Source organism: Esox lucius, chromosome 20 (assembly GCF_011004845.1).
Source record: "Esox lucius isolate fEsoLuc1 chromosome 20, fEsoLuc1.pri, whole genome shotgun sequence".
Taxonomy (NCBI): domain Eukaryota; kingdom Metazoa; phylum Chordata; class Actinopteri; order Esociformes; family Esocidae; genus Esox; species Esox lucius.
In genome coordinates, this window is record NC_047588.1 from 41,610,683 (window position 1) to 41,636,100 (window position 25,418).

Here is a 25,418-nt window from a genome sequence, read left to right on the forward strand (position 1 = left end):
ACAATACCCCATAGATTTTCTATAGGGTTAAGGTCAGGCGAGTGTGCTGGCCAATTAAGAACAGGGATACCATGCTCCTTGTGCAAGGTGTCAATGGTCGTCTTTTGGACAGCTCTCAAGTCAGCAGTCTTCCCCATGATTGTGTTGCCTACAGAACTAGACTGAGAGACCATTTAAAGGCCTTTGCAGGTGTTTTGGGTTAATTAGCTGATTAGAATGAGGCACCAGGTGTCTTCAATATTGAATCTTTTCACAATATTCAAATTTTCTGAGATACTGAATTTGGGGTTTTCATTAGTTGTCAGTTATAATCATCAAAATTAAAAGAAATAAACACTTGAAATATATCATTCCGTGTGGAATTAATGTATACATTATACAATTTAAACTTTTTGAATGGAATTACTGAAATAAATCAACTTTTTGATGATATTCAAATTTTATGACCAGCACTTGTATATAATGTCACGCAATATATAATTCATTAGATATGTTTTTTTGTAAATTGTTGGAGGTGCAACAAGCACAATTTCATTTTATACTTAATGGCATTTGTATTTGCAGTAAGAAACTGTTTTCCCTAAGAACGCTTTTATACTGAAGAAACAAATTAACCTCTACCATTAAAATGTACCAACCACTCACATTTTCTTAATTACATTATACAACACAAAACATGAGGATGTAATAGATTGTTTTTATAATAGTAGGGACATATTACTTGGATACAATCTATAAAAACATGTTCCTACCAATGTCCAAACCAAACTGACCAGTACATCATTGTTTCCCCCAGGCTGTTGACCATACATGGGTAATTAACCATACATGGGTGTCATACATGGATATCAAATCGCACCCATTAAAAGTTCCGCCTCTACCGTGCATGTACATCAGTTTCCCCAGGTGGTTGACCATACATCGATGTAAAATTGCAAATAGCCAAAGTCCTGCACTTGTTTGATAAGGCAACTTTTTTTTTAGGAGCTTGATTAGCATTCGCCAGAGAACAACAATTGGCAGGTCCACCATTGGCGCCCCGTTCTTGTCACAGATGAGAGCAGGTTCACACTGAGCACTATAGACACAAAAGCCTGGAGACGCTGTGGTGAACGTTATGCTGCCTGCAACATCCAGCATGACCGGTTTGGCAGTGGATCAGTGATGGTCTGGGGAGCCATATCCTTAAAGGGTCCCACAAACCTCCACGTGCTAGCCAACGGTATCCTGACTGCTGTTAGGTATCGGGATGAAATCCTCAGACCTTAGGCTGGTGCAGTGAGAGACCATCCAGTGATGACCATTAACAAATACCAGATCCCCCTCTCCAACATTCCTTTTGTTATCTAAACAGAGGGACTCATTACCCTAACTAGTAACCCATTTATACAAGTATAAGACTAAGTATACATCAGTTCAAGAATTACCATAACACCACATACACTACTGAGTCACATTATGAGTTGCCATGATGATATTCACACACAAGTTGGACAGCCTGTGATTTCAACTGTTTCCTTTGATTCTCGGTGTAAGTTTGAATCCAGCCCTGAATTGGTTGATTTTGGTTTCCATTGACCATTGTTAAGTAACTTTGCTTTAAACAATTACACAATGTACAGTATAGATTGATCTTTAATATATTTAGTTAATCAAGACCTGATGTGTGAAATAAGTGTTCCCTTAACTTTTTGAGTAGTGTATTTTGAAACCTTTCCCACAGTCAGGAGCAAGGTTGATCTCAAATGTGTAAGCGCTGGTGACTTTTAAGCTTAGCTAACTGAGAAAAACTCTTCCCGCAGTCAGAACAGCAATAAGGTTTCTCTCCAGTGTGCGTGCGCATGTGAATTTTAAGGCTACCTACCCAAGAGAAACTCTTCCCACAATCAGAACAGAAGTAAGGCTTCTCTCCTGTGTGCAATCTCTTATGGATACTAAGTTCAGATGATGTAAAGAAACCTTTCCCACAGTCAGAACAAGGATATGGTTTATCTCCAGTGTGTGTGTGCTGGTGCCTTTTGAGATAATCTAACCGAGAAAAACTCTTCCCGCAGTCAGAACACCGATAAGGTTTCTCTCTAGTGTGTATGTGCTGGTGGTTTTTAAGAGTACCAAAATGTGAAAAACTCTTCCCGCAGTCAGAACAGGAATAAGGCTTCTCTCCTGTGTGCACTCTCTTATGGCTAGTAAGTTCAGATGATGAAATAAAATCTTTCCCACAGTCAGAACAAGAGTACGGTTTATCTCCAGTGTGTGTGTGCTGGTGCCTTTTAAGCATACCTAACTGAGAAAAACTCTTCCCACAGTCAGAACAGCAATAAGGTTTCTCTCCAGTGTGTACATGCTGGTGCTTTTTAAGATAACTTAATTGTGAAAAACCTGTCCCACATTCATAACAGGAGTATGGCTTCTCTCCTGTGTGCACTCTCTTATGGCTATTAAGTTCAGATGATGTAATGAAACCTTTCCCACAGTCAGAACAAGTATATGGTTTCTCTCCAGTGTGTATGCGCAGGTGAATTTTAAGCTTAGCCAACTGAGAAAAACTTTTCCCACAGTCAGAACAGGAATAAGGTTTCTCTCCAGTGTGTATGCGTTGGTGAACTTTAAGGCTACCTACCCAAGAGAAACTCTTCCCACAGTCAGAACAGGAGAAAGGCTTCTCTCCTGTATGCTTGCGCTGGTGAGCTTTAAGGTAACATAAATTAGAGAAACTCTTCCCACAGTCAGAACAGGAGTAAGACTTCTCTCTTGTACATATGTTAATGTGTCTTTTTATATCTGATTCATTTACGAAACGTTTACCACAACGGGGGCAGTGGTGAGACTTCTTATTGTTGCAGTCTTCCTGTTGTTTCTCTCCAGATGTAGTAAATGTATCAACTTCAGCAAATACATCTGTGAGATAAATATCAGAAATGTTCATTAGTGCAGTCACCCAAATATACAGTACATAAATACATTTATTATAATTACACTTTGGCCATAGCCAAATAAGTGTGTCTTTATTAAATTATTTCCAAATGCCATGAGGTGGATAACTTAAATAGGCAAAAGCATAAGGTGTGCAAGGCAGCCAGAGATTTTTATCCACAGATGTTTATCAGGATCAGGTTCTTTATTTATGCTCAGTGTAGACGTTTTTAGTTATGCGATTATGTATTAGCGAAAATGTGACTGGAGATGAAATGAATGCCTAGTTTTGGCAAGCAAAACCATAAAATAACTTACCATGCTAAAAGCAAGGTAAACCAATGGATAAGTCAACACATAGCGTCTAGGGATCAGATTCAGAATAGGGTCAGAGGAGAGGCACGGCTGTTCTTGTAGATATTCCAATTTCCGACTTGGAACAGAGCAGACTGATTAATGGCCCACGTTAATGCATTCATTTTGACAGCCCTCATCAATCTACATGTTCTCCCTCCACTGGCTCCAGGGGACATTGAAGTGACAGTAGCTTGGCTAACATTGTTCTCAGCATCCTTAAAGTTAGCCACCTCAGGTAAACCTGGTGAAGAGGCTTTATTAGCTGAACCTTGCTAATGTGAACGTTTCTCTCACGCTGACTGGACTGCATCATCACAGAAATCTGTGGGACTTGGGGTTGTTAAACAATTAGCAGCGGAGGGGAAAGATTACAGTAGGTTGTCATCTTTACTCACATACTGTCAGTTTCACACATTTATTTTTTAGGGACATATGCAAGTGAAATACTCTCACTGTCAAGCCCTGCCCTTACTCATTGGGATCTGAAACTCGTCAGTGTCATCTTGCTCTGAGAAGTGAAGGCAATTCCACATGATAAATTGCAAAGAGACTATAGATCGTCAACGCTGTGTACTACTCCACCAGCTAGTTACCGTTTTAGTTTGTTTGTTTTGGTCTTACATAATGACATAGGTTCCTTAGATACAAAGTTCATTTGCCAAATACTCTGAATGACACAGCATCATTCAGCACAATGACATTGAGACATGGCACATGAGATCTACGCAGTACAAAAATAATATATAAAGCAGAAATACCCTAGAATGTAGAATGGGGACTAAGAAAAATAAAGGTCTAATGTATTGAATATTATAAATATTTTAAGTAATACGTACATAGACTTTAGAGCATTTCGAATGTTCATGTGATCAATACAATTCTGGATGACTGTGGCTGGTTCAGAAAACTAATGGCATGAGGAAAGTGTTGGTTAGGATATCTACCTTGTGCATGAAGTAACTGGTCCGACTAATGTTTACAGACAGTTTCACTTACAATTAATCTCACAATTCCAGGGGGTCAGAAGTTTACATACAGTAAGTTGACTGTACCGTTAAACAGCTTGGAAAATTCCAGAAAATTGTGTCATGCTTTAGAAGCTTCTGATTGGCTAATTGACATCCTTTCAGTCAATTGAAGGTGTACCTGTGAATGCATTTCAAGGTTTACCTTCAAACTCAATGCCTCTCTGCTTGACATCATGGGAACATCAAAAGAAATCAGCCCAGAAAAAATACATGTAAACCACCACAAGTCTGGTTCATCCTTGGGAGCAATATCCAAACACCTGAAGTGGAATACCACTTTCATCTGTACGAACCACAGTACGCAAGAATAAACACCATGGGACCACACAGAAACCCTAACCCAGATGCCTACAGACCATCAGAAACCCTAACCCAGATGCCTACAGACCATCAGAAACCCTAACCCAGATGCCTACAGACCATCAGAAACCCTAACCCAGATGCCTACAGACCATCAGAAACCCTAACCCAGATGCCTACAGACCATCAGAAACCCTAACCCAGATGCCTACAGACCATCAGAAACCCTAACCCAGATGCCTACAGACCATGCACAAAGCCCTTCAAACCCTCAATACAAATGCCACATACTTCTCGTCACACAGTGGAATCAGTATAAGGATCATACATTTCTCTCTCCCACAGGTACATGGAACACCTCTGAAAAGACAAATCATGTAATACTCTCCAGGTTTACATATAAGTCATGTACCATCTAAGCATGACTGACGTACCACTCTGGAGGACTATGTACATCAGACACCCACTTCTGGAATAGTCACTATACTATTGTGGGAAGTTTGTGGAAGGCTACCAGAAATGTTTGACCCAAGTTAAACAATTTAAAGGCAATTCTACCAAATACTAATTCTTCAACAGAAATAATGAAGCCTGCCCAGGCCTTTAGGAGGTCTGGTAAATATAGCCTAGAGTTGCTGAATGTAACGTGCTCCTCTAAAACTCATTTTATCTCCACAGTATTTCCTACAATACATTCACTGCCACATAAAACTATATTTCCACCATGAGGCTTTATGTATTCAATATCAAGTTATCTGCATTGGCTGATTTGTTGAACCTGGAACATGTTGAAAACATGCAGTTTATTCTCAAAGAGTTCTGTGCTGACTTTCCAGTTTTATGATTTTGTTCACGGATCAAACATTTATAATTTCTAACAACCCAGCTGATAAAACCAGTTCTTACCTTGACCAATTAAATCCCCAAAATGCTTCTCCTCCTGCTCTTCATTTTTAATTTTAACATTCAGTCCCAGTATTTGACTTCTGTCTTCCTGCTTTACTGATGTCATCTCTGAATCCACCAATGAACACTGAGCTCCACTGTCACAATCAGCATCTACTGGTTCTTGTTTGATCTCAGTGTGGAAGGAGAGCAGCAGGCTGGATTTGTCCTCCATCTCCTAAAATAAAGACCAGATCAGACCCACACATGACTGATGGGAATAAAATACACAATGGAGGGGGGTGGAAACAATTACAGGTTCATAACAAACCCAGATCACAGATAAGGTGTACTTTATAAGTGTATAGTGCAAAGACTTTCACTATTATGATTTATTGTTCAAATACATAATGGAGGGGGAAAAAAGCAACAACCACAGGTTCATAACAACAGACCCACACTGTAAACCCAAATGTATTTCTTATTCAAATGTTTCTACTAAGGGTAACTCAAAGTTTGATAAATGTTCCCAATGACTTAAAACATTTGTTTTACTGACTTTTATTCAAAAAATTTAAGTTTAAAATGAAAATGTTCCCAGCATGCTCTGCCTTAGGCTGAGATCTTGGAATTGTTTCATTATCCTTTTTTTGCATGGACACTGAATTATTGATTCAGCTTAGCTACACAAACATTGAACACATACGTTTGTCTAAAGTAATCCAACCATTTAGACAAACATTTTGCACCCACTACTGACATGATTGTAACAATTATATACAAAATATTCCTGTCAAAACATTTTTTCAATAAGAATGTTGCATTCCTTTGCTAGCCAGTGCCTTGTGGGTAGCTCTGCATAATTCTGGTTAAGATCACAGGTTTTCCAGAAATATCAGTGGAAGCAGGTTTCACTTTTGGAAACCTGGGGATTTCCTGAAACGGTCTTTAACCAGGGCTTTCTGGCAACTTGTCAAAATACAGCACAGTGTATTTTGAGGACCTTTGAAATGAATAGTCCATGAGCTAAGTGGGTTGCAATTCAAAATTATTTATGGGATGTTTTAGGTATTCACAGTTGACTATTTCATAACAGTCAGTGAACTTAGAGAGAATGTGTTCAATAACCACATCTCTGTCATTAACAAATACATTCATGGTTGGCAACTCTAGAGTTCACTTGAAAGGGCAATGCATATTGGGAAATAATTCTCTTCTATATTTTTATGCACAGTAAACTTGAAATAAAAATCTAAAAAATCTTAAATATAAAGTTCCAATAAATTGTAATTTTAAATTTTTCTTGAAATTAAGTTAGTTGACTTAAATATTTTGATGTAATCAGTTTCCACAAAAGTTGAGTATTTTGAACTTATTAGGTTTTACAGTGCAAGTCACAGATAAGGTGCACTATATAAGTGCATAGTGCAAAGACTTTTCACCATTATGATTTATTGTTTCTTCGGCGAGCGACAACTGATTTTCCACACCAATTAAATTCCCTTTTTCCTGGACCTCGTAAGAGGAGCCAACAAGAGTGAATGTCTCTGACTCGCTGACAGGCCATGTCCACTAGAGCCTGACTAAAGGAGTGGGCGACTAACTACCTATTGTTGTGGTAGATGACCAATATACCATTGCAATCACTGGTGGCAATCACAGCCTGAGGCGGCGGGCCCCACACCAAAGGCCCAGCCATGCATAACAAAATCCAAGCTAGGCCTACATAAAAAAATAAGCAAAAGACCGAGGGCAAGAAAAAAAAAAAAAAGACTGCGTGTTGAGGGCCCTCAACTTTCAACTGCCAGGTAATGGATGCCTGTGAAGTAGGCTACATAACAGATGTTCTACCATATTGCTTCCATTTGAAAAAGGGTCTGAATTGTCTAAAAATTCCTGACTCTGGCAATAATTGCCTTTGCGTATCTTACGTGCATTACGCCACTTTCAAAATTGGTAATCATTACGTTTTGAAAGATGACGGTAGACAATTCATTAATTTTTTTGTCTGAACAAGCTTATGTAAAAAAATAATAAAAAAAGACTACATCCTTATTTTGACAAGCCAGAGAGGAAGACATCAGCACTTCCACAGACAAAACACTGCTGCCGCCAATCAATAGTATGAGGCTGCAGTACCAGAGGCTGCAGTATCAGCACCCTCGTTATTCACGACAACAGCGCCACCTAGCTAATTGGATGACCGGAAGGCAGTATTCGACCCAAGCAAGCTTGCCGCACAAGCCCTGAAAAGTGAAGCCAAAACGTCTCGATCGCCCCCTGGTGAGTGGTCCCAGTATAGGTCATAAATCCCGCCCTCCCCATGTTATTCAATGGGACGCGAGACCAACTAAACAATTAAATTACCCTTCAAATATCTTTTTTCCGAAGCTGGTTTCTGTCATTTACTGTAGTTTGTATCACCCTAATGTAAATTCAAGAGTTTGTTTTTAAAATAAGTTTGTTTTTAGTTAGTTATTTAATGCTCTAAAAACGGTGGTGTGACGTCGTGATTCACAGCTGTGATTGACAGCTATCTTAGCCGAGGAGCCACTGAATCTTCGGAGGACTGAGGAGATTGGAACTTTACATTTAATCTCTAAATTTCTATAATTTCACACGGACATAATGGGTTGTTCTGCAGTACATTGTGCTAACCGATCTGGCATTTCCAATCGATCTTTGAATTTTTTTCGGTAAGTTAAATTTATAAGCTATTTAATTAGTAAATAAATGTAATGGGCTAGCTAACGTTAGCTAAAAGACAACAAGCCTCGTTAATAGCCATGTTAATAGCTAGCAGGTGATCGTTAGCTAGAAGTTACCAATTATTTTTGTATTAGGCCTATTCTAAATTAAGGTTAAACATGATGTAAGTTAGGCTATAACATATCGTCTAGGTTTAACAAGCAAAGGTTGTACTGTACTTGGACTTGCGATTGATTACGGTATGCGCATTCTGTGAGGGCGGGGCACAGGGGTGGGGCCGTTGATTTCGCGAGCTTTAGGGCTTTACTTCCTTCTCGCTACTGCGCATAACTACTGCGCAGAACTGGTCCCAAGATCGCTATCTGCGCAGACGCAAGTCCAAGATGTCAGCGCCGTATCAGGACACTGGTGGCTTCATTTTTCACCAATGGAAAAGAGCGAAAGGGCGTCATCCATTATATATACAGTCTATGGACCCAAGCCAGAGGCTGCAGTAGCGTCATGCTGGCAACATTAGAGATTCTGTAGCAACAATAAGACTTCCGGTTTTCGGATTTTGCCTTTAAAATAGAAGTCCGCAGTAAAACGTGATTTTGATCATATTAAATGTACCGATTTTGCCACTTTGCTTAGTGTATATTGTAAACATGCATTGTAGTGGATGGAATAATTATATGCAAAAATCTCTGTTTTGAAGTAATATGTTGGTCTCTCTTATTTAGAAAAACTCCTAATTTTCATGTCCCGTAAGTGTTTCTTTAATGTTGCTCACAAGACGCTGATGGAGGCTGCTGTTTCAGGACCGATTTCTAGGACCCTGCATATTCGCGACAGTGACGACAACATACTTGATGAGGCTGTGGAGGTTTTCTAAGGATGCTCTTAATGGTTAATATCACATCATCCAGGTAAAATGCGCACTCCCCCCAAAAAAATCCAAGGAGGAGAGCCTGATTGGCTGGAATGGGATTGCTGGAACCGAATTGGCTGGGAAGTAGCAGCACGTTCCAAATATTAGAAGTTGACGTTCAACTGACACTGAGCTGTCGGTGTTTGGTGTTCCTAAACAACTCTTAGATGGCCTCATTAACTTACACAACATATTTATAGGGGACAAAACCTTCGGTTTATACAAAAAATATATATATATATTCTACCTAGCGCAGCTTTATGTATTTTTCAGTGGCAGTTGACGCGACGATAATGGACTAAATAGAAACAGAAAAAACAAACAAAAAAAACTTTCTATTTCGGTTGACAAAAACGAGACATTATTACACCTTTATTTTAACAAGGAACACAGACCGAGACCAAGGACTCTTTTACAGCTGGGCCCTGCGTATACAAGTTAACATATGCAGGGTATTTTCAATGATTAAACTGGTCAATGATTGTGACAGTCAAGGCCTGGCCTAAGGACGCCACTATCGAACTGAAAAAGACACAAAGAAAAATATAATTGTTTAATCACTTACCATTTCAGCTACTTGGATTCTTCCTTGTATTTCACGAAATGAAACTATACCGAAGTTCGGCAAACAAACCTTTACCTACAAACAACGAGCTGCAACACGGTTAATTCTGTTTAATCTTCTTTAATTTTATAGCGGTCGCCAACCAACGTTTCCGGTGCATTACCGCCCCCAACTGGACTGGAAAGTGGACCAGACACAAGGGAGGAAAGTCTGAATCTCCCCCATTATTTGTGTCGCCCTATAGAAACGAAATACATAATTAAATACTACATCCAACAACATTATTCCATAAAGCTAATATAAATCCCTCCCTTTTCATCCCATAGCTATGACACTGAAGTAAAATGTGTTAAATTGTCTCCATGCCCTTCATAGCAATGATTTATTTATTTTTTATTGCAAATAAAGGAAACAAATTACATGTGAATAGTCAAAGCATACAAAACATACAACAATAAAGGGATGAATAAAATAGAAAATAAGATTGCCAAGGGAAGCTTATAGGCCATAGAAATAGGACCATATGTTTTCAGTTTTAATAGCCTTTTTGTTGTTTGAGCCAGAAATCAAATTAATATAATGTTCAACTTCATGGAGAAAAGGTACAAAACTAGGTTTTTTAGAGCTGAATTTACACGTATGAATGTGAAATTTTGCCAAAAGAATTAATAAATGTATAGAGAAGTACATCTTTTCTTTACTATGGCTTTTATAAAAGCAAAAAATAACATCCTTCCACAATAAAGCAAAGTCTTTATATATATGGTCAATGATGAATCTGCTGAGGTTTTGCCAAAACGTTCCGGTGTGTGGGCAATGCCAAAAGAGGTGCAAAACAGTTTCTGGGTGGTCTTCACAAAAAGAACAGTTTGTGTTGATGTCTCTTTTAAATGTTATCATGTAATGATTAGCAGGGTAATATCTGTGAATTATTCTGAAAGGTACTTCTTTCACCTTGTTTACTATCAAATATCTGTGAGGAATCATCCAAACCTTTTTCCAATCAATGTCATTTACAAATCGATTCCAATAAAATGTAACATTCGGAATAGAAACAATTTCTTTCAGAAATAACTCACGAATGTTCTTCTTATTATGAGGAAGTTGGGAAAAACAGATTCTTCCAACTGGTGATTCAGCCGCATCGGGAAGGTAGACAGGTAGGAAGTCTGCCAGTATTCTTAAAAAGCAAGATTGTGCCTGATGGAATGGCGTCAAATACAATTGCAAATTCTTTCGGCGTAACTGGAATGTCATACGTTGATAAGAAATCTCTAGGCTATAGGAGAAAAGTCGCCCCTCTACATCAAATAGCTGGTCTACCAGCAGCATCTGACCGCGTACCCAATTCTCAAAATAAAATGACTTGTTCTTATATAAAATATCTCTGTTATTCCAAATTAAATACATGTGAGGTGAGAAATTATTCTTGTAAATAAGAGACCAAGCTAAGAGGACCTGCTTGTGAAAAGTGGACAGTTTTACAGGGAGTTTGTCTACATTGTAGTTACAACTCAAAATAAAGCCCAGACCCCCAAAACGAGAGAATATATAATGAGGAATAAAATTACAAATCGAGATGGGGTTTTTAAGAAAATGCTTAGCCCAATTAATCTTAAAGGTATTGAAGTCCAAAAAATGTAGCCCACCAGATTCATATTTATTCATAACAACACTCTTTTTGATATAAAGGATACGATTTTTCCAGATGAAGTCAAAAAGCATTCTATCAATGTCTTTACAGATTTTACTATCCAAGTGTAAAGAGAGAGCTGCGTATGTAAGCCTGGATATCCCTTCAGCCTTGGTAAGCAACACTCTGCCTTTTAGAGATAAGTCCCTCTGCAACCATTGGTTCAGTTTGTTCTGAGTTTTTTTAATGATTGGAGAGAAATTTTATGGACATCTCATTTTCGGATCTTTAGAGATAATAATACCCAAGTACGTAACTTCTTTCTTGAACGGAATGTTGCAAATAGTTTGTAAATTACAATCTTTTAAGGGCAACAGCTCACATTTATTAATATTTAGACATAAACCAGAGGCCTCTGAAAACTGGTTAATTACTAGAATGGTAACAGGTATCTGGCTTGCATTTATCAAAAAACTTGTGGTATCATCAGCAAGCTGACTGATGATGATATCCCTACCCACAATAGAGATTCCTTGTATAGCACTATTACATACAAATGTTGTTGTGACAACTGCGCCCCCTGCTACTTTACCTCCCCCTGCAGCAGACAGGCTCCAGCGTTCGACGTCACCTTTTTACAACAGCAGTTATCACAAAGTGCTTTTACAGAGACACCTGGCATTAAACCCCAAGGAGCAAACAGTAGTGTTGAATTTCAGTGGCTAGGAAAAACTCCCTAAGAAGGCTGAATTTTAGGAAGAAACCTAGAGAGGACCCAGGCTCAGAGGGGTGACCAGTCCTCTTCTGGCTGTGCCGGGTGAGAGTAGTAGTTTTCTTTTTTAATATCTGTTAAATACCTGTAAACAAAAATTCATGGTAAAGATACATCAATTGTTATGGAACTTTTTATCTAAGGTGCATTTGAGAAATGTCTGTCTTTCCATTGGCTGGTATGTAGATCTTTACTTTGATTGTGACACACGTCTGTATAATATCAGAGGATTATTAGGTATTTGGGCCATGTCCTCCTGCTTAGACAAAGAAGGGTGTCATCTCTGTTGATTTTAGATCGGAATGTGGTCCTTGGGGGGAAGTAAGATCAGATGGCCCCTTTAGGTAAACACAACAGTAAACATTATGGCAGGAAGGATAAGGTGGGGGGACAGCCAGCCCTTTGGGTAAAACCTTTGTGACACAAGACAGATGGGCAACAACTTACCACACCCCTTTTCACTGTAATAAATACGGATTGTGCATGTATGGAGTCAGAGACTCCTCGGACGATTATGTTGGTAAGCGTTTGACGCGTCTCTCTTATTTGCAAATAATTAATAAACTGTTAATGGTGCCAAGATAATTTTGTCTCTGTTTCTTACTCCTTTAAGAGTGTTGATCGATAGAATTACCATCACACAATGTAAATTTACATAACCACATCCAAAACTTTCCAACACATAAAAGGATGACCAGCATGTTTATATAAATTGTCTGCTTTGATGAGTATAATTATCTACATAAGGACAAATATTGAACAACAATATGAACAACTGATGTCAATTAAAATAGTGTAGAATAACTGACATACCATTAGATATGTACCAGAACTTTATTAAAACCAGGAGAATGCTTTTGAAGTTAGAAAAGTATTTTGTGAGAGACCAAGGAAGAGGTTAGTCCCAGACCCAGGAGGAGCTGCTGCTCTGACAGGAACTAATTGGGATACAAATACACAATAAAGAGAAAGAAATCAGGATCAACAAACAACAAGAGAAAATACAATATACTCAAAAATAACAATAAAAATAAATAAAACGTTACACTACGAAATCGATGATCAACTCAGCAAACAATATGGGATTATAAAATATGCACAGATTCTTTCAAACCTTCTACTGTAACATTTCTGCTGTCTGTTGTTGTGACTCCCAGCTTCTCATTTCTCTGAAATCCCTCCGACAACCAGGGCAGAAGATCTCAAAGCACTTACTGCTCTACTCCAATATATGAATGAATTACATCAATGAAAATAAGAATAAAAAATAAATCCAATGACTGCTTTGTCTAAATTCAAGTATCCCCAGTGCTGAATACTCCTCTGTAATGTGGATTCCTGATTTCTCCAATGAGCATAGAGACAATCCTAAATTTGTACTCGTGAATGGAATTAAGTAATGGTGTTATTTCGGGGAGGGGGGTGTGTTGAAGTGTCCCCACCAATGCTCAGGCACAATTAAATGATATCCAATGACGTTGCTAGGCCTATTTTAGGGGGGCTTTATCACTCCGTTCATCAGATGGCCTGTGGGTAGAAACTGTTCCTGTCTGTTCGTTTTGCCTACCAGAGGGGAGGGGCTGGAACAGGTTGTAACCAGGGTCTGATGGAACTGTAGTGATGTTTCCTGCCCTTTTACTGACTCTGGTTTTGTATAAGTCCTGGATGGAGGGCAGGTTAGCACCAATGATCTTTTCTGCAGTTCTGACTCTCCGTTGTAGTCTGTTCCTTTCCAGTTTTGTGGCATTTCACTTTATTCAAAATACATTTTAGGTATGACAATGAATTTCACATTTTATTCCGAAATGCATTAAAAAAAATGTATACATACATTTTACTTCATTCAATTTACATTTCAGGTATCAAAATGTATTCCACCTTTTACTACCGAAATGTATGTCAAAATGTATAAATATATTTACATTTTTTCCAAATGTATTTCAAAATAATGTTCACAGTCCAAAATGACATTCATGTAAGACTTGTTGTTTTTCTTCACTTCACAACAGACCTGAAAATGATTTTACCATAATTTCAACAAGGAACACAAAGGACTGTGGGGTCAATTAGGTGTAAACCAGGGATGGGGTTTTTGCCAAAATCAATATTACAACCAATAATATAAAAATGTTCTCAATTACTATAAAACACAAAAAACACAAGAGGATACAATAGAATGTGTGCTCTCTATTCTAATTGAAAGTACAATATTAGGATAATGTCTCAGGTAGAGACTGGATGTTAGTTACTTCAGTTGAGATCATGTTGGAAAGCACTTCCTACATGCACAGGTATGGTTATTGTCCAGAATGTATACACTGATATACACTGCTCAAAAGAATTAAGGGAACATGTAATCATCACAGTATAAATGAAATCGATTTTACTTCAGGGATTTCAAACTGTCTAGTTTGGAAGCATAGTTGATTGTGAATAAATGTCACCTTTTTTTGTGCAAACGAGTCAATTGACCTGGAGAGGCAACAGCAAGACAACCCCCAAGAAGGGAAGGGTTTTGCAGGTAATGGTCACAGACAATTGCTCTCTCCTTATACTTCCTGACTAATTCTTCTCTAGTTCTTTTGCTAGTGTCCTTGTCACTACTGGTAGCATGAGGCGGTACCTGCAGCCCATTCAGGTTGCACAGGTAGTGCAGCTCATCCAGGATGGCACATCCATACATGCCATTGCAAGAAGATTTTCTGTGTCTCCCAGTACAGCCTCAAGAGCATGGAGGAGATACCAGGGGACGGGCCGTTACACAAGGAGAGCTGGACAGGCCCGTAGAAGGGAATCAACCCTGTAGCAGGACAGGTATCTACTCCATTGTCTCAGGAGCACTGCCAGATCTCTACAAAATGACCTCCAGCGGGTTATTGGTGCGCATGTTTCTGACCAAACTGTCAGAAACCGACTCCATGAGGGTGCCATGAGGGCCCATCGTCCTTTAGTGGGACCTGTGCTCACAGTCCAGAACCGTGCAACTCGATTGGCATTTGCCAGAGAACACCAGAAACGGCAGGTCCGCCATTGGCACCCAGTTATCATCACAGTTGAGAGCAGGTTCACACTGAGCATGTGACAGACGTGAGAGTCTGGAAATGCCGTGGTGAACATTATTCTGCCTGCAACATCCAGCATGAAGGTGTTTTGCGTGGGTCAGTGATGATCTGGGGAGCCATATCCTTAAAGGGTTGCACATTGATAATCGGTGTGTGTTTAAAGCCCTGAATTGGTTAGTGATTTTGGTTTCCATTGACCATCGTCTTTTTGCTTTTAAAGTGCCCATATTATGAAAAAAAACACTTTTTCTGGGTTTTGGGGTGTTCTTTTGTTTCTCTGGTGCTTCCACACGCATACAAACTTTGGAAAAAAAACATCCATGCTGTTTTGAGTGAGATATGGGTTTCTGAATGTCCTCGGTCTTCAGTCTCTGGGTGAGTTGTTAGAAAACTCCTTTGAATTATTCAAAAATAATTCAAAAATGTGAATATTCCCACCCTCCACCCCCTCCCGACAGAGCATACCTAATGTCTCCACCGTCTATAGGCTCCACCCACCAGGTACAGCAGTAACTTCTCTGATATCCTCCATGTTGTTACTGATTCAGAAGCACCACTTAAACTGTGCCGTTGTTGGCTGTAAAGAGGAGCACAAAACACTCCATCGTGTCCCAGCCACAGAGGACAGAAGAGCGGCATGGCTTGAATTCATTTTTGAAGGCAATGTCCCTGCTACAGTTGTCAAAAAATTTTCGGTTTGTGCTACCCACTTTGAGACGGGCTGTTTCTCCAATTTCGGTCAGTACAAGGCAGGATTTTGCAATTCTACACCAACTAACCAAGAAGTGTTTTGGCAAACTAACATTCTAGCTAGCTAGTGTTTTGCCATAGTACAAGGTTACGCTAACCGCTAGCTTCTACCGTTACTACTACGCTCTCTCCGCTACCATGGTAACAGTTAGAGTGGGCGTGGGCAAAGGAGCAGCAGCTAATGAATATGCAATGAGCAGCAGAAAACAGAACACTTTGAAAGGGACTGAAACAGAGGGTAATAGAGGGAGGTAAGAATCTTTTCCTACAAGCTATGTCCAGCAAACAACTACAGAAACATGTTTTATGGAACTTATAGACCTATTTTAACTTGTTGAAAAGCAGTCATAATATGGGCGCGTTAACAAATTACACATTTTGATCCTAAATATATTAAGTTCATTGAGACCTGATGTGTGAATTAAGCGATACCTTACATTTTTTGAGTAGTGTATTTTGAGGGAAACTGGATGACAAACCTTTCCCACAGTAAAAAGAAGAGCAAGGCTTATCTCCTGTGTGCACCCTTATGGCTTGTAAGTACCTTTGCCACAGTCAAGAACAAGAGTACGGTTTATCTCCAGTGTGTTTGTGCTGGTGCCTTTTAAGGTTACCTAACTGAGAAAAAGTCTTCCCACAGTCAGAACAACAATAAGGTTTCTCTCCGGTGTGTATGTACTGGTGCATTTTAAGCTGACCTAACTGAGAAAAAGTCTTCCCACAGTCAGAACATGAATAAGGTTTCTCTCCAGTGTGAATGCGTTGGTGAACTTTAAGGTTACCTAATAAGGAGAACCCCTTCCCACAGTTAGAACAAGAGTACGGTTTATCTCCAGTGTGTTTGTGCTGGTGCCTTTTATGCTGACCTAACTGAGAAAAGGTCTTCCCACAGTCTGAACAATAAGGTTCCTCTCTAGTGTGTATCTGCTGGTGCTGTTTAAGATTACCTAATCGTAAAAACCTCTTCCCACAGTCAGAACAGGAATAAGGTTTCTCTCCAGTGTGCACTCTCTTATGGCCAGTAAGGTCAGATGATGTAATGAAACCTTTCCCACAGTCAGAACAAGAGTACGGTTTATCTCCAGTATGTACTCGCTTATGTCTAGTAAGTTCAGCTGATGTAATGAAACTTTTCCCACAGTCTGAACAAGAGTAAGGTTTCTCTCCAGTGTGTATGTGCTTGTGCCTTTTAAGCAGACCTAAATTAGAAAAACTTTTCCCGCAGTCAGAACAGGAATAAGGCTTCTCTCCTGTGTGCACTCTCCTATGACTAGTAAGTTCAAATGATGTAATGAAACCTTTCCCACAGTCTGAACAAGAGTACGGTTTATCTCCAGTGTGTTTGCGCTGGTGCCTTTTAAGCTTAGCTAACTGAGAAAAACTCTTTCCGCAGTCAGAACAGGAATAAGGCTTCTCTCCAGTGTGCACTCTCTTATGACTAATAAGCGCAAATGATGAAATGAAACCTTTCCCACAGTCTGAACAAGAGTATGGTTTATCTCCAGTGTGTTTGCGCTGGTGCCTTTTAAGGTTACCTAACTGAGAAAAAGTCTTCCCACAGTCAGAACAGCAATAAGGTTTCTCTCCGGTGTGTATGTACTGGTGCATTTTAAGTCGACCTAACTGAGAAAAAGTCTTCCCACATTCAGAACATGAATAAGGTTTCTCTCCAGTATGTATGCGTTGGTGAATTTTAAGGTTACCTAATAAGGAGAAACCCTTCCCACAGTCAGAACAGGAGTAATGCTTCTCTTGTGTACATATGTTAATGTGTCTTTTTAAATCTGAATCATTTAGTAAACATGTTCTACAACGGGGGCAGGGGTGAGACTTCGTATCTTTGCAGTCTTCCTGTTTTTTCTCTCCATCTGTAGGAAATGTATCACCTTCAGCCATCACATCTGCGTGGAAAAATATCAGAAATATTCATTAGTACAGTGATACAAATAAATATACTGTACATAAATACATTCATTATAACTCCACTTATAAAATATTACCCTAACAAGTATTCGATAACCTGAGCTTTTCCATAATGCCATGACCTACTTCATAATTTAATGATCAGAAGGGAAATGTCAATCAATTCAATTACTTTTCCCAACATACAATTTAAATGGAGTTGCTGTGGCAACTAGGGGGACTACCACTACCTGGCACCCCCATTTCCTTGTGGGTACAGTTCCATGACACACCTATATTGGCCACACAGACATACTGAGATCCACTTAAATTTAACACTCACGAACGCTGAGATATTAGGTGGAGTGGTGAGTAAAGCCATGCCAATTATGAAAGACGGAAAAGTATCCAGGTTGGAAAATCCAAAAGACCCGCCTCAGGGCTCTACGCTAAGGAGAGTACATGCTCCTAAATGAATAAATGTTGAAGCACACAGAAATTTTGCAGCACAGTGAAACATTTTCAAGTAACAGAGATTAAACTAAAAGCCAGAATAACAGGTGGAGTGGGGCGCACACACAGGGATCAGATTCAGAATAGGGTCAGAGGAAAGGCACGGCTGTTCTTGTAGATATTCCAATTTCCGACTTGGAACAGAGCAGACTGATTAATGGCCCACGTTAATGCATTCATTTTGACAGCCCTCATCAATCTACATGTTCTCCCTCCACTGGCTCCAGTGGACATTGAAGTGACAGTAGCTTGGCTAATGTTGTTCTCAGCATCCTTACAGTTAGCAGCCTCAGGTAAACCTGGTGAAGAGGCTTTATTAGCTGAACCTTGCGAATGTGAACGTTTCTCTCACACTGACTGGACTGCATCATCACAGGAAACGTCTGTGGTGGGTGCATGTCGTTTTTGAAATGTGGGACTTAGATCACAATATGTAGTCATCTTTAGTCACGCACTGCTCATTAATAATGTTTCCAGTTTGCACATTTATTCTAGAGACATATGCAAGCAAAATACTCTCACTGTCAAGCCCTGCACTTACTCACTGGCATTTGATCATTAGACCAGAGGGAAGGGTGCCCACTACTGACCCTCCAACACCACTTCCAGCAGCATCTGGCTACTGTCGGTGGAGCCTCTGTTTAATGTCCAAGTACAAAATGGACTCTGACGAGGAATCCGTGGTTTGTTGCGTTGGAAGGACGGGGTCACCAACAAGATTTATAGAGAATTAGATTTTAGATTTTTTTTGGGCACAAAAAAAAGCAATATTGCTCAGAAAAAGACAAGTACAGGGCAAGAACAGCAGGTTTGGGGTCACTTAGAAATGTCCTGGTTTTCAAAAATTGTCCATTAAAGTAACATAAAATTAATCAAAAACAGAGTGTAGACACAGTTAGCTTGAAATGTCCGATTTTCAATTGAATATCTACATAGGCGTACAGAGGTCTGTCCTGTGGCTCTATGGCATGTTGTGTTTGAAAATCCACATTAATCATTTTAAAAGGCTGTGTGATCATTAGAAAATCCTTCTGCGATAACACAGCTGAAAATGGTTGTGATGATTAAAGAAGCAATAACATTGGCCTTCTTTAGACTACTTCAGTATCTAGAGAATCAGCAATTGTGGGTCTGATTACAGGCTCAAAATGTCCGGAAACAAAGAGGTTTTTTCTGAAAGTCGTCAGTCTCATCTTGCTCTGAGAAGTGAAGGCAATTCCACATGAGAAACTGCAAAGAAATAATAGATCTTCTTGAACGTTGTGTACTACTCCACCAGCTTGTCTTATGTAATGGCATAGGTACCAGTTAGACAAAGTTAATTTATCAAATGCACTGAATGACACAGCATCATTCTGCACAATGACATTCTTGTGACATGGCACATGATATCTACGCAGTACGTAGATAGATACGTAGCCCATTTTCAATGGCCTGGCTGAGGGAAGGTGGATCTCACCCAAGACTGGACGGTACATGGCCCCGTCCATCGTCCCTTTGATGCGGCGAAGTTGTCCTGTCCCCTTAGCAGCACCCCCCCCCCCCCCCCCCAAAGCATAATGTTTCCACCTCCATGTTTGACGGAAGGGATGGTGTTTTTGGGGTCATAGGCAGCATTCCTCCTCCTCCAAACACGGAGAGTTGAGTTGATGCCAAAGAGCTTGATTTTGGTCTCATCTGACCACAATGCTTTCACCCAATTCTCCTCTGAATAATTCAGATGTTCATTGGCAAACTTCGAGCGGGCCTGTACATGTGCTTTCTTGAGCAGGGGGACCTTGCAGGCGCTGCAGGATTCCAGTCCTTCACGGCATAGTGTGTTACCAATTGTTTTCTTGGTGACTATAGTTCCAGCTGCCTTGAGATCATTGATAAGATCCTCCCGTGTAGTTCTGGGCCGTTTCCTCACCGTTCTCATGATCATTGCCACTCCACGAGGTGAGATCTTGCATGGAGCCCCAGACAGAGGGAGATTGACAGTTCTTTTGTGTTTCTTCCATTTGCCAATAATTGTACCAACTGTTGTCACCTTCTCATTCCAGCCTTGTGTAGGTCTACAATCTTGTCCCTGACATCCTTGGACAGCTCTTTGGTCTTGGCCATGGTGGAGAGTTTGGAATCATTAAAATGCAAGTCAATCTATAAGATGTCTGACATGCGTTTTTCTGGATTTTTTTGTCTCTCACTGTTCAAATAAACCTACCATTGAAACTATAGACTGATCATTTCAATGTCAGTGGGCAAAAGTAAAAAAATCAGCAGGGGATCAAATAATCCCCTCCCCCTCACTGTACATTGAATGTACACAGACAGAGCATTTGGAATGTTCATGTGATCATTTTGATCCTAGACTGTTGCTGGTTGAGAAGCCTTATGGCCTGAGGAAAAAGTGTTGGTTAGGATGTGTTTTGAAAAACACCGGAACATTCCCAGGCCTTTAGGAGGTCTGGTAAATATAATCTAGAGTTGCTGAATGTAGTACACAGTGCTCCGCTAAAACTCATATATTAATACATTGTGACAAAAAACTATATTTCCATCATGAGGATTTATGTATTCAATATCAAGTTATTTGCATTGGCTGAATTGTTGAGCCTGGAACATGTTGAAACCCAGCAGTTGGCTAAATAAAGAGTTCTGCCCTGACTTTGCGGTTTTATGATTTTTTTTCATGGATCAAAAATGTATAAGTTCTAACAACTCACTTGATAAAACCAGCTCTTACCTTGACTGATTAAACTCCCCAAATTCTTCTCCTCTTCTTCATTTTTTATTTTAACATTCAGTCCCAATATTTGACTTTTGTCTTCCTGCTTCACTGATGTCATCTCTGAATCCACCAATGAACACTGAGCTTTACTATCACAATCAGCATCTAGTGGTTCTTGTTTGATCTCAGTGTGGAAGGAGAGCAGCAGGATGGGTTTGTCCTCCATCTGATAAAATAAAGACCAAATCAGACCCATACATGATTAATGGGGAATAAATACACAGAGGGGGGGGGGGCAATCACAGGTTCATAACAGACCCAGATCACAGATAAGGTGTACTTTATAAAAGTATATAGTGCAAAGAATTTTCACTATTATGATTTTTTGTTTCTTCGGCGAGCAACAACTGATTTTCCACACCAATTAAATTCCCTTTTTCCTGGACCTCGTAAGAGGAGCCAACAAGAGTGAATGTCTCTGACTCGCTGACAGGCCATGTCCACTAGAGCCTGACTAAAGGAGTGGGCGACTAACTACCTATTGTTGTGGTAGATGACCAATATACCATTGCAATCACTGGTGGCAATCACAGCCTGAGGCGGCGGGCCCCACACCAAAGGCCCCTCCATGCATAGCAAAAACCAAGCTAGGCAAAAACCAAGCTAGGCCTACATAAAAAATAAATAAAGAAGCAAAACACATTGAGGGGGCGCAATAAAAAACCAAAACTGCTTGTTGAGAGCCCTCAAGTTTCAACTGCCAGGTAATGGATGCCTGAGAAGTAGTCTACATAACAGATGTTCTACCATATTGCTTCCAGTCGTTAAGGGGGCTGAACTGTTTCAAAATTCTTCAAACTGGCAACAACGAGGCTGCAGTTTCAGGACCCTCATTATTCGCGACAACAGCACCACCAAGCTAATTGGATTACCGGAAGTCAGTACTCGACCCAAGCCGGAGGCTGCTGTTTCAGGACCACATTTCTAGGACCCCTAGATATTCACAACAATGACAACACACTTGATGGGGCTGTGGAGGCGTTCTCAGGATGCTCTTAATAGTGTACTTATGTTATACAGGTGCTGGTCATAAGATTAGAATATCATCAAAAAGTTGATTTATTTCAGTAATTCCATTCAAAAAGTGAAACTTGTATAATGTATACATTCATTACACACAGACTGATATATTTCAAATGTTTATTTCTTTTAATTTTGATGATTATAACTGACAAACTAATAAAAACCCCAAATTCAGTATCTCAGAAAATTAGAATATTGTGAAAAGATTCAATATTGAAGACACCTGGTGCCACACTCTAATCAGCTAATTAACCCAAAACACCTGCAAAGGCCTTTAAATGGTTTCAGTCTAATTCTGTAGGCAATACAATCATGGGGAAGACTGCTGACTTGACAGCTGTCCAAAAGATGACCATTGACACCTTGCACAAGGAGGGCAAGACACAAAAGGTCATAGCTAAAGAGGCTGGCTGTTCACAGAGCTCTGTGTCCAAGCACATTAATAGAGAGGCGAAGGGAAGGAAAAGATGTGGTAGAAAAAAAAGTGTACAAGCAATAGGGATAACCGCACCCTGGAGAGGATTGTGAACCAAAACCCATTCAAATATGTGGGGGACAGTCACAAAGAGTGGACTGCAGCTGGAGTCAGTGTTTCAAGATCCACCACGCACAGATGTATGCAAGACATGGGTTTCAGCTGTCGCATTCCTTGTGTCAAACCACTCTTGAACAAGATACAGCGTCAGAAGCGTCTCGTCTGGGCTAAAGACAAAAAGGACTGGACTGCTGCTGAGTTATGTTCTCTGATGAAAGTAAATATAGCATTTCCTTTGGAAATCAAGGTCCCAGAGTGGTTTAAGGACCATGGTATCCCTGTTCTTAATTGGCCAGCAAACTCACCTGACCTTAACCATATAGAAAATCTATGGGGTATTGTGAAGAGGAAGATGCGATACGCCAGACCCAACAATGCAGAAGAGCTGAAGGCCACTATCAGAGCAACCTGGGTTCTCATAACACTTGAGCAGTGCCACAGACTGATCGACTCTATGCCACGCCGCATTGCTGCAGTAATTCAGGCAAAATGAGCCACAACTAAGTATTGAGTGCTGTACATGTTCATACTTTTCAGTTGGCCAACACTTCAAAAAAAAAAAATTTTGTATTGGTCTTGAGTAATATTCACATTTTCTGAGATACTGAATTTGGGCTTTTCATTAATGGTCACTTATAAATCACCACAATTAAAAGAAAAACATTTGAAATATATCAGTCAGTGTGTAATGAATGAATATAATATACAAGTTTCATTTTTTGAATGGAATTACTGAAATAAATCAACTTATTGATGATATTCTAATTTTATGACCAGCATCTGTATATACACTCACCTAAAGGATTATTAGGAACACCATACTAATACTGTGTTTGACCCCCTTTCGCCTTCAGAACTGCATTAATTCTATGTGGCATTGATTCAACAAGGTGCTGAAAGCATTCTTTAGAAAAGTTGGCCCATTTTGATAGGATAGCATCTTGCAGTTAATGGAGATTTGTGGGATGCACATCCAGGGCACAAAGCTCCCGTTCCACCACATCCCAAAGATGCTCTATTGGGTTGAGATCTGGTGACTGTGGGGGCCATTTCAGTACAGTGAACTCATTGTCATGTTCAAGAAACCAATTTGAAATGATTCGAGCTTTGTGACATGGTGCATTATCCTGCCGGAAGTAGCCATCAGAGGATGGGTACATGGTGGTCATAAAGGGATGGACACGGTCAGAAACAATGCTCAGGTAGGCCATGGCATTTAAACGATGCCCAATTGGCACTAAGGGGCCTAAAGTGTGCCAAGAAAACATCCCCCACACCATTACACCACCACCACCACTAGCCTGCACAGTGGTAACAAGGCATGATGGATCCATGTTCTCATTCTATCACGCCAAATTCTGACTCTACCATCTGAATGTCTCAACAGAAATCGAGACTCATCAGACCAGGTAACATTCTTCCAGTCTTCAACTGTCCAATTTTGGTGAGCTCGTGCAAATTGTAGCCTCTTTTTCCTATTTGTAGCCCATCCGCCTCAAGGTTGTGCGTGTTGTGGCTTCACAAATGCTTTGCTGCATACCTCGGTTGTAACGTGTGGTTATTTCAGTCAAAGTTGCTCTTCTATCAGCTTGAATCAGTCGGCCCATTCTCCTCTGACCTCTAGCATCAACAAGGCATTTTCGCCCACAGGACTGCCGCATACTGGATGTTTTTCCCTTTTCACACCATTCTTTGTAAACCCTAGAAATGGTTCTGCGTGAAAATCCCAGTAACTGAGCAGATTGTGAAATACTCAGACCGGCCCATCTGGCACCAACAACCATGCCACGCTCAAAATTGCTTAAATCACCTTTCTTTCCCATTCTGACATTCAGTTTGGAGTTCAGGAGATGGTCTTGACCAGGACCACACCACTAAATGCATTGAAGCAACTGCCATGTGATTGGTTGATTAGATAATTGTATTCATGAGAAATTGAACAGGTGTTCCTAATAATCCTTTAGGTGAGTGTATCATCCAGGTACAATGCACATTCACAAAAAAAGTCAATGAGGAAAGCCTGATTGGATGGAATGGGATTGCTGGAACCGAATTGTCTGGGAAGTTCCATATATTAGAAGTTGACATTCCACTGAGCTGTCGGTGTTCGGTGTTCCTAAACAACCCTTAGAGGGCCTCATTAACTTACACATGTTTATAGGGGACAAAACTTGTTTTTTTACAGGAGAAAAAAAATCCTACCTAACGCAGCTATATGTCTTTCAGTGGCAGTTGACGCGACGATAATGGACTAAAATCGAAACAGAAAAACTAAAATAAACAAAATACTTTATTTTGGTTGACAAAAACGAGACATTATTAAACCTTTATTTTAACAAGGAACACAGACTGACCAAGGACTCTTTTACAGCTGGGCCCTGCGTATACAAGTTAACATATGCAGGGTATTTTCAATGATTAAACTGGTCAATGATTGTGACAGTCAAGGCCTGGCCTAAGGACGCCACTATCGAACTGAAAAAGACACAAAGAAAAATATAATTGTTTAATCACTTACCATTTCAGCTACTTGGATTCTTCCTTGTATTTCACGAAATGAAACTATACCGAAGTTCGGCAAACAAACCTTAGCCTACAAACAACGAGCTGCAACAAGGTTAATTCTACTTCATCTTCTTTAATAATTTATACAGCGGTTGCCAACCAACGTTTCCGGTGCATTACCGCCCCCAACTGGACTGGAATGTGGACCAGACACAAGGGAGGAAAGTCTGAATCTCCCCCATTATTTTTGTCGCCCTATAGAAACGAAATACATAATTAAATACTA

General features: G+C 39.9%; 3 protein-coding genes across 6 annotated transcripts in view; 1 reads left to right on the top strand and 2 right to left on the bottom strand.

Moving 5' to 3' along the window:
- LOC105027450 (zinc finger protein OZF-like) overlaps positions 1 to 25,418 on the top strand; it is a 541,343-nt gene that overhangs the window by 340,501 nt on the left and 175,424 nt on the right. The window lies entirely within an intron of this gene.
- On the bottom strand, positions 1,601 to 9,794 carry LOC105027454 (zinc finger protein OZF-like). Its single transcript, XM_029116007.2, has 3 exons — positions 9,668 to 9,794; positions 5,505 to 5,721; positions 1,601 to 2,898 (listed from the first exon to the last, which is right to left on the bottom strand). The coding sequence occupies exons 1-3, from the start codon at positions 9,668 to 9,670 to the stop codon at positions 1,742 to 1,744; spliced, it is 1,377 nt and encodes a 458-aa protein (XP_028971840.2). The 5' UTR covers positions 9,671 to 9,794; the 3' UTR covers positions 1,601 to 1,741.
- Positions 14,776 to 25,362, bottom strand: LOC105027455 (zinc finger protein 135-like). Of its 2 annotated transcripts, XM_029115993.2 has the most exons (3): positions 25,146 to 25,360; positions 21,025 to 21,235; positions 14,776 to 17,785 (listed from the first exon to the last, which is right to left on the bottom strand). In XM_029115993.2, the coding sequence occupies exons 1-3, from the start codon at positions 25,146 to 25,148 to the stop codon at positions 16,440 to 16,442; spliced, it is 1,560 nt and encodes a 519-aa protein (XP_028971826.2). In that variant the 5' UTR covers positions 25,149 to 25,360; the 3' UTR covers positions 14,776 to 16,439. The 2 variants fall into 2 exon arrangements, with proteins under 2 accessions (XP_028971826.2, XP_034144471.1); XM_034288580.1 differs by lacking the exon at positions 21,025 to 21,235 and having other exon boundaries at positions 25,146 to 25,362.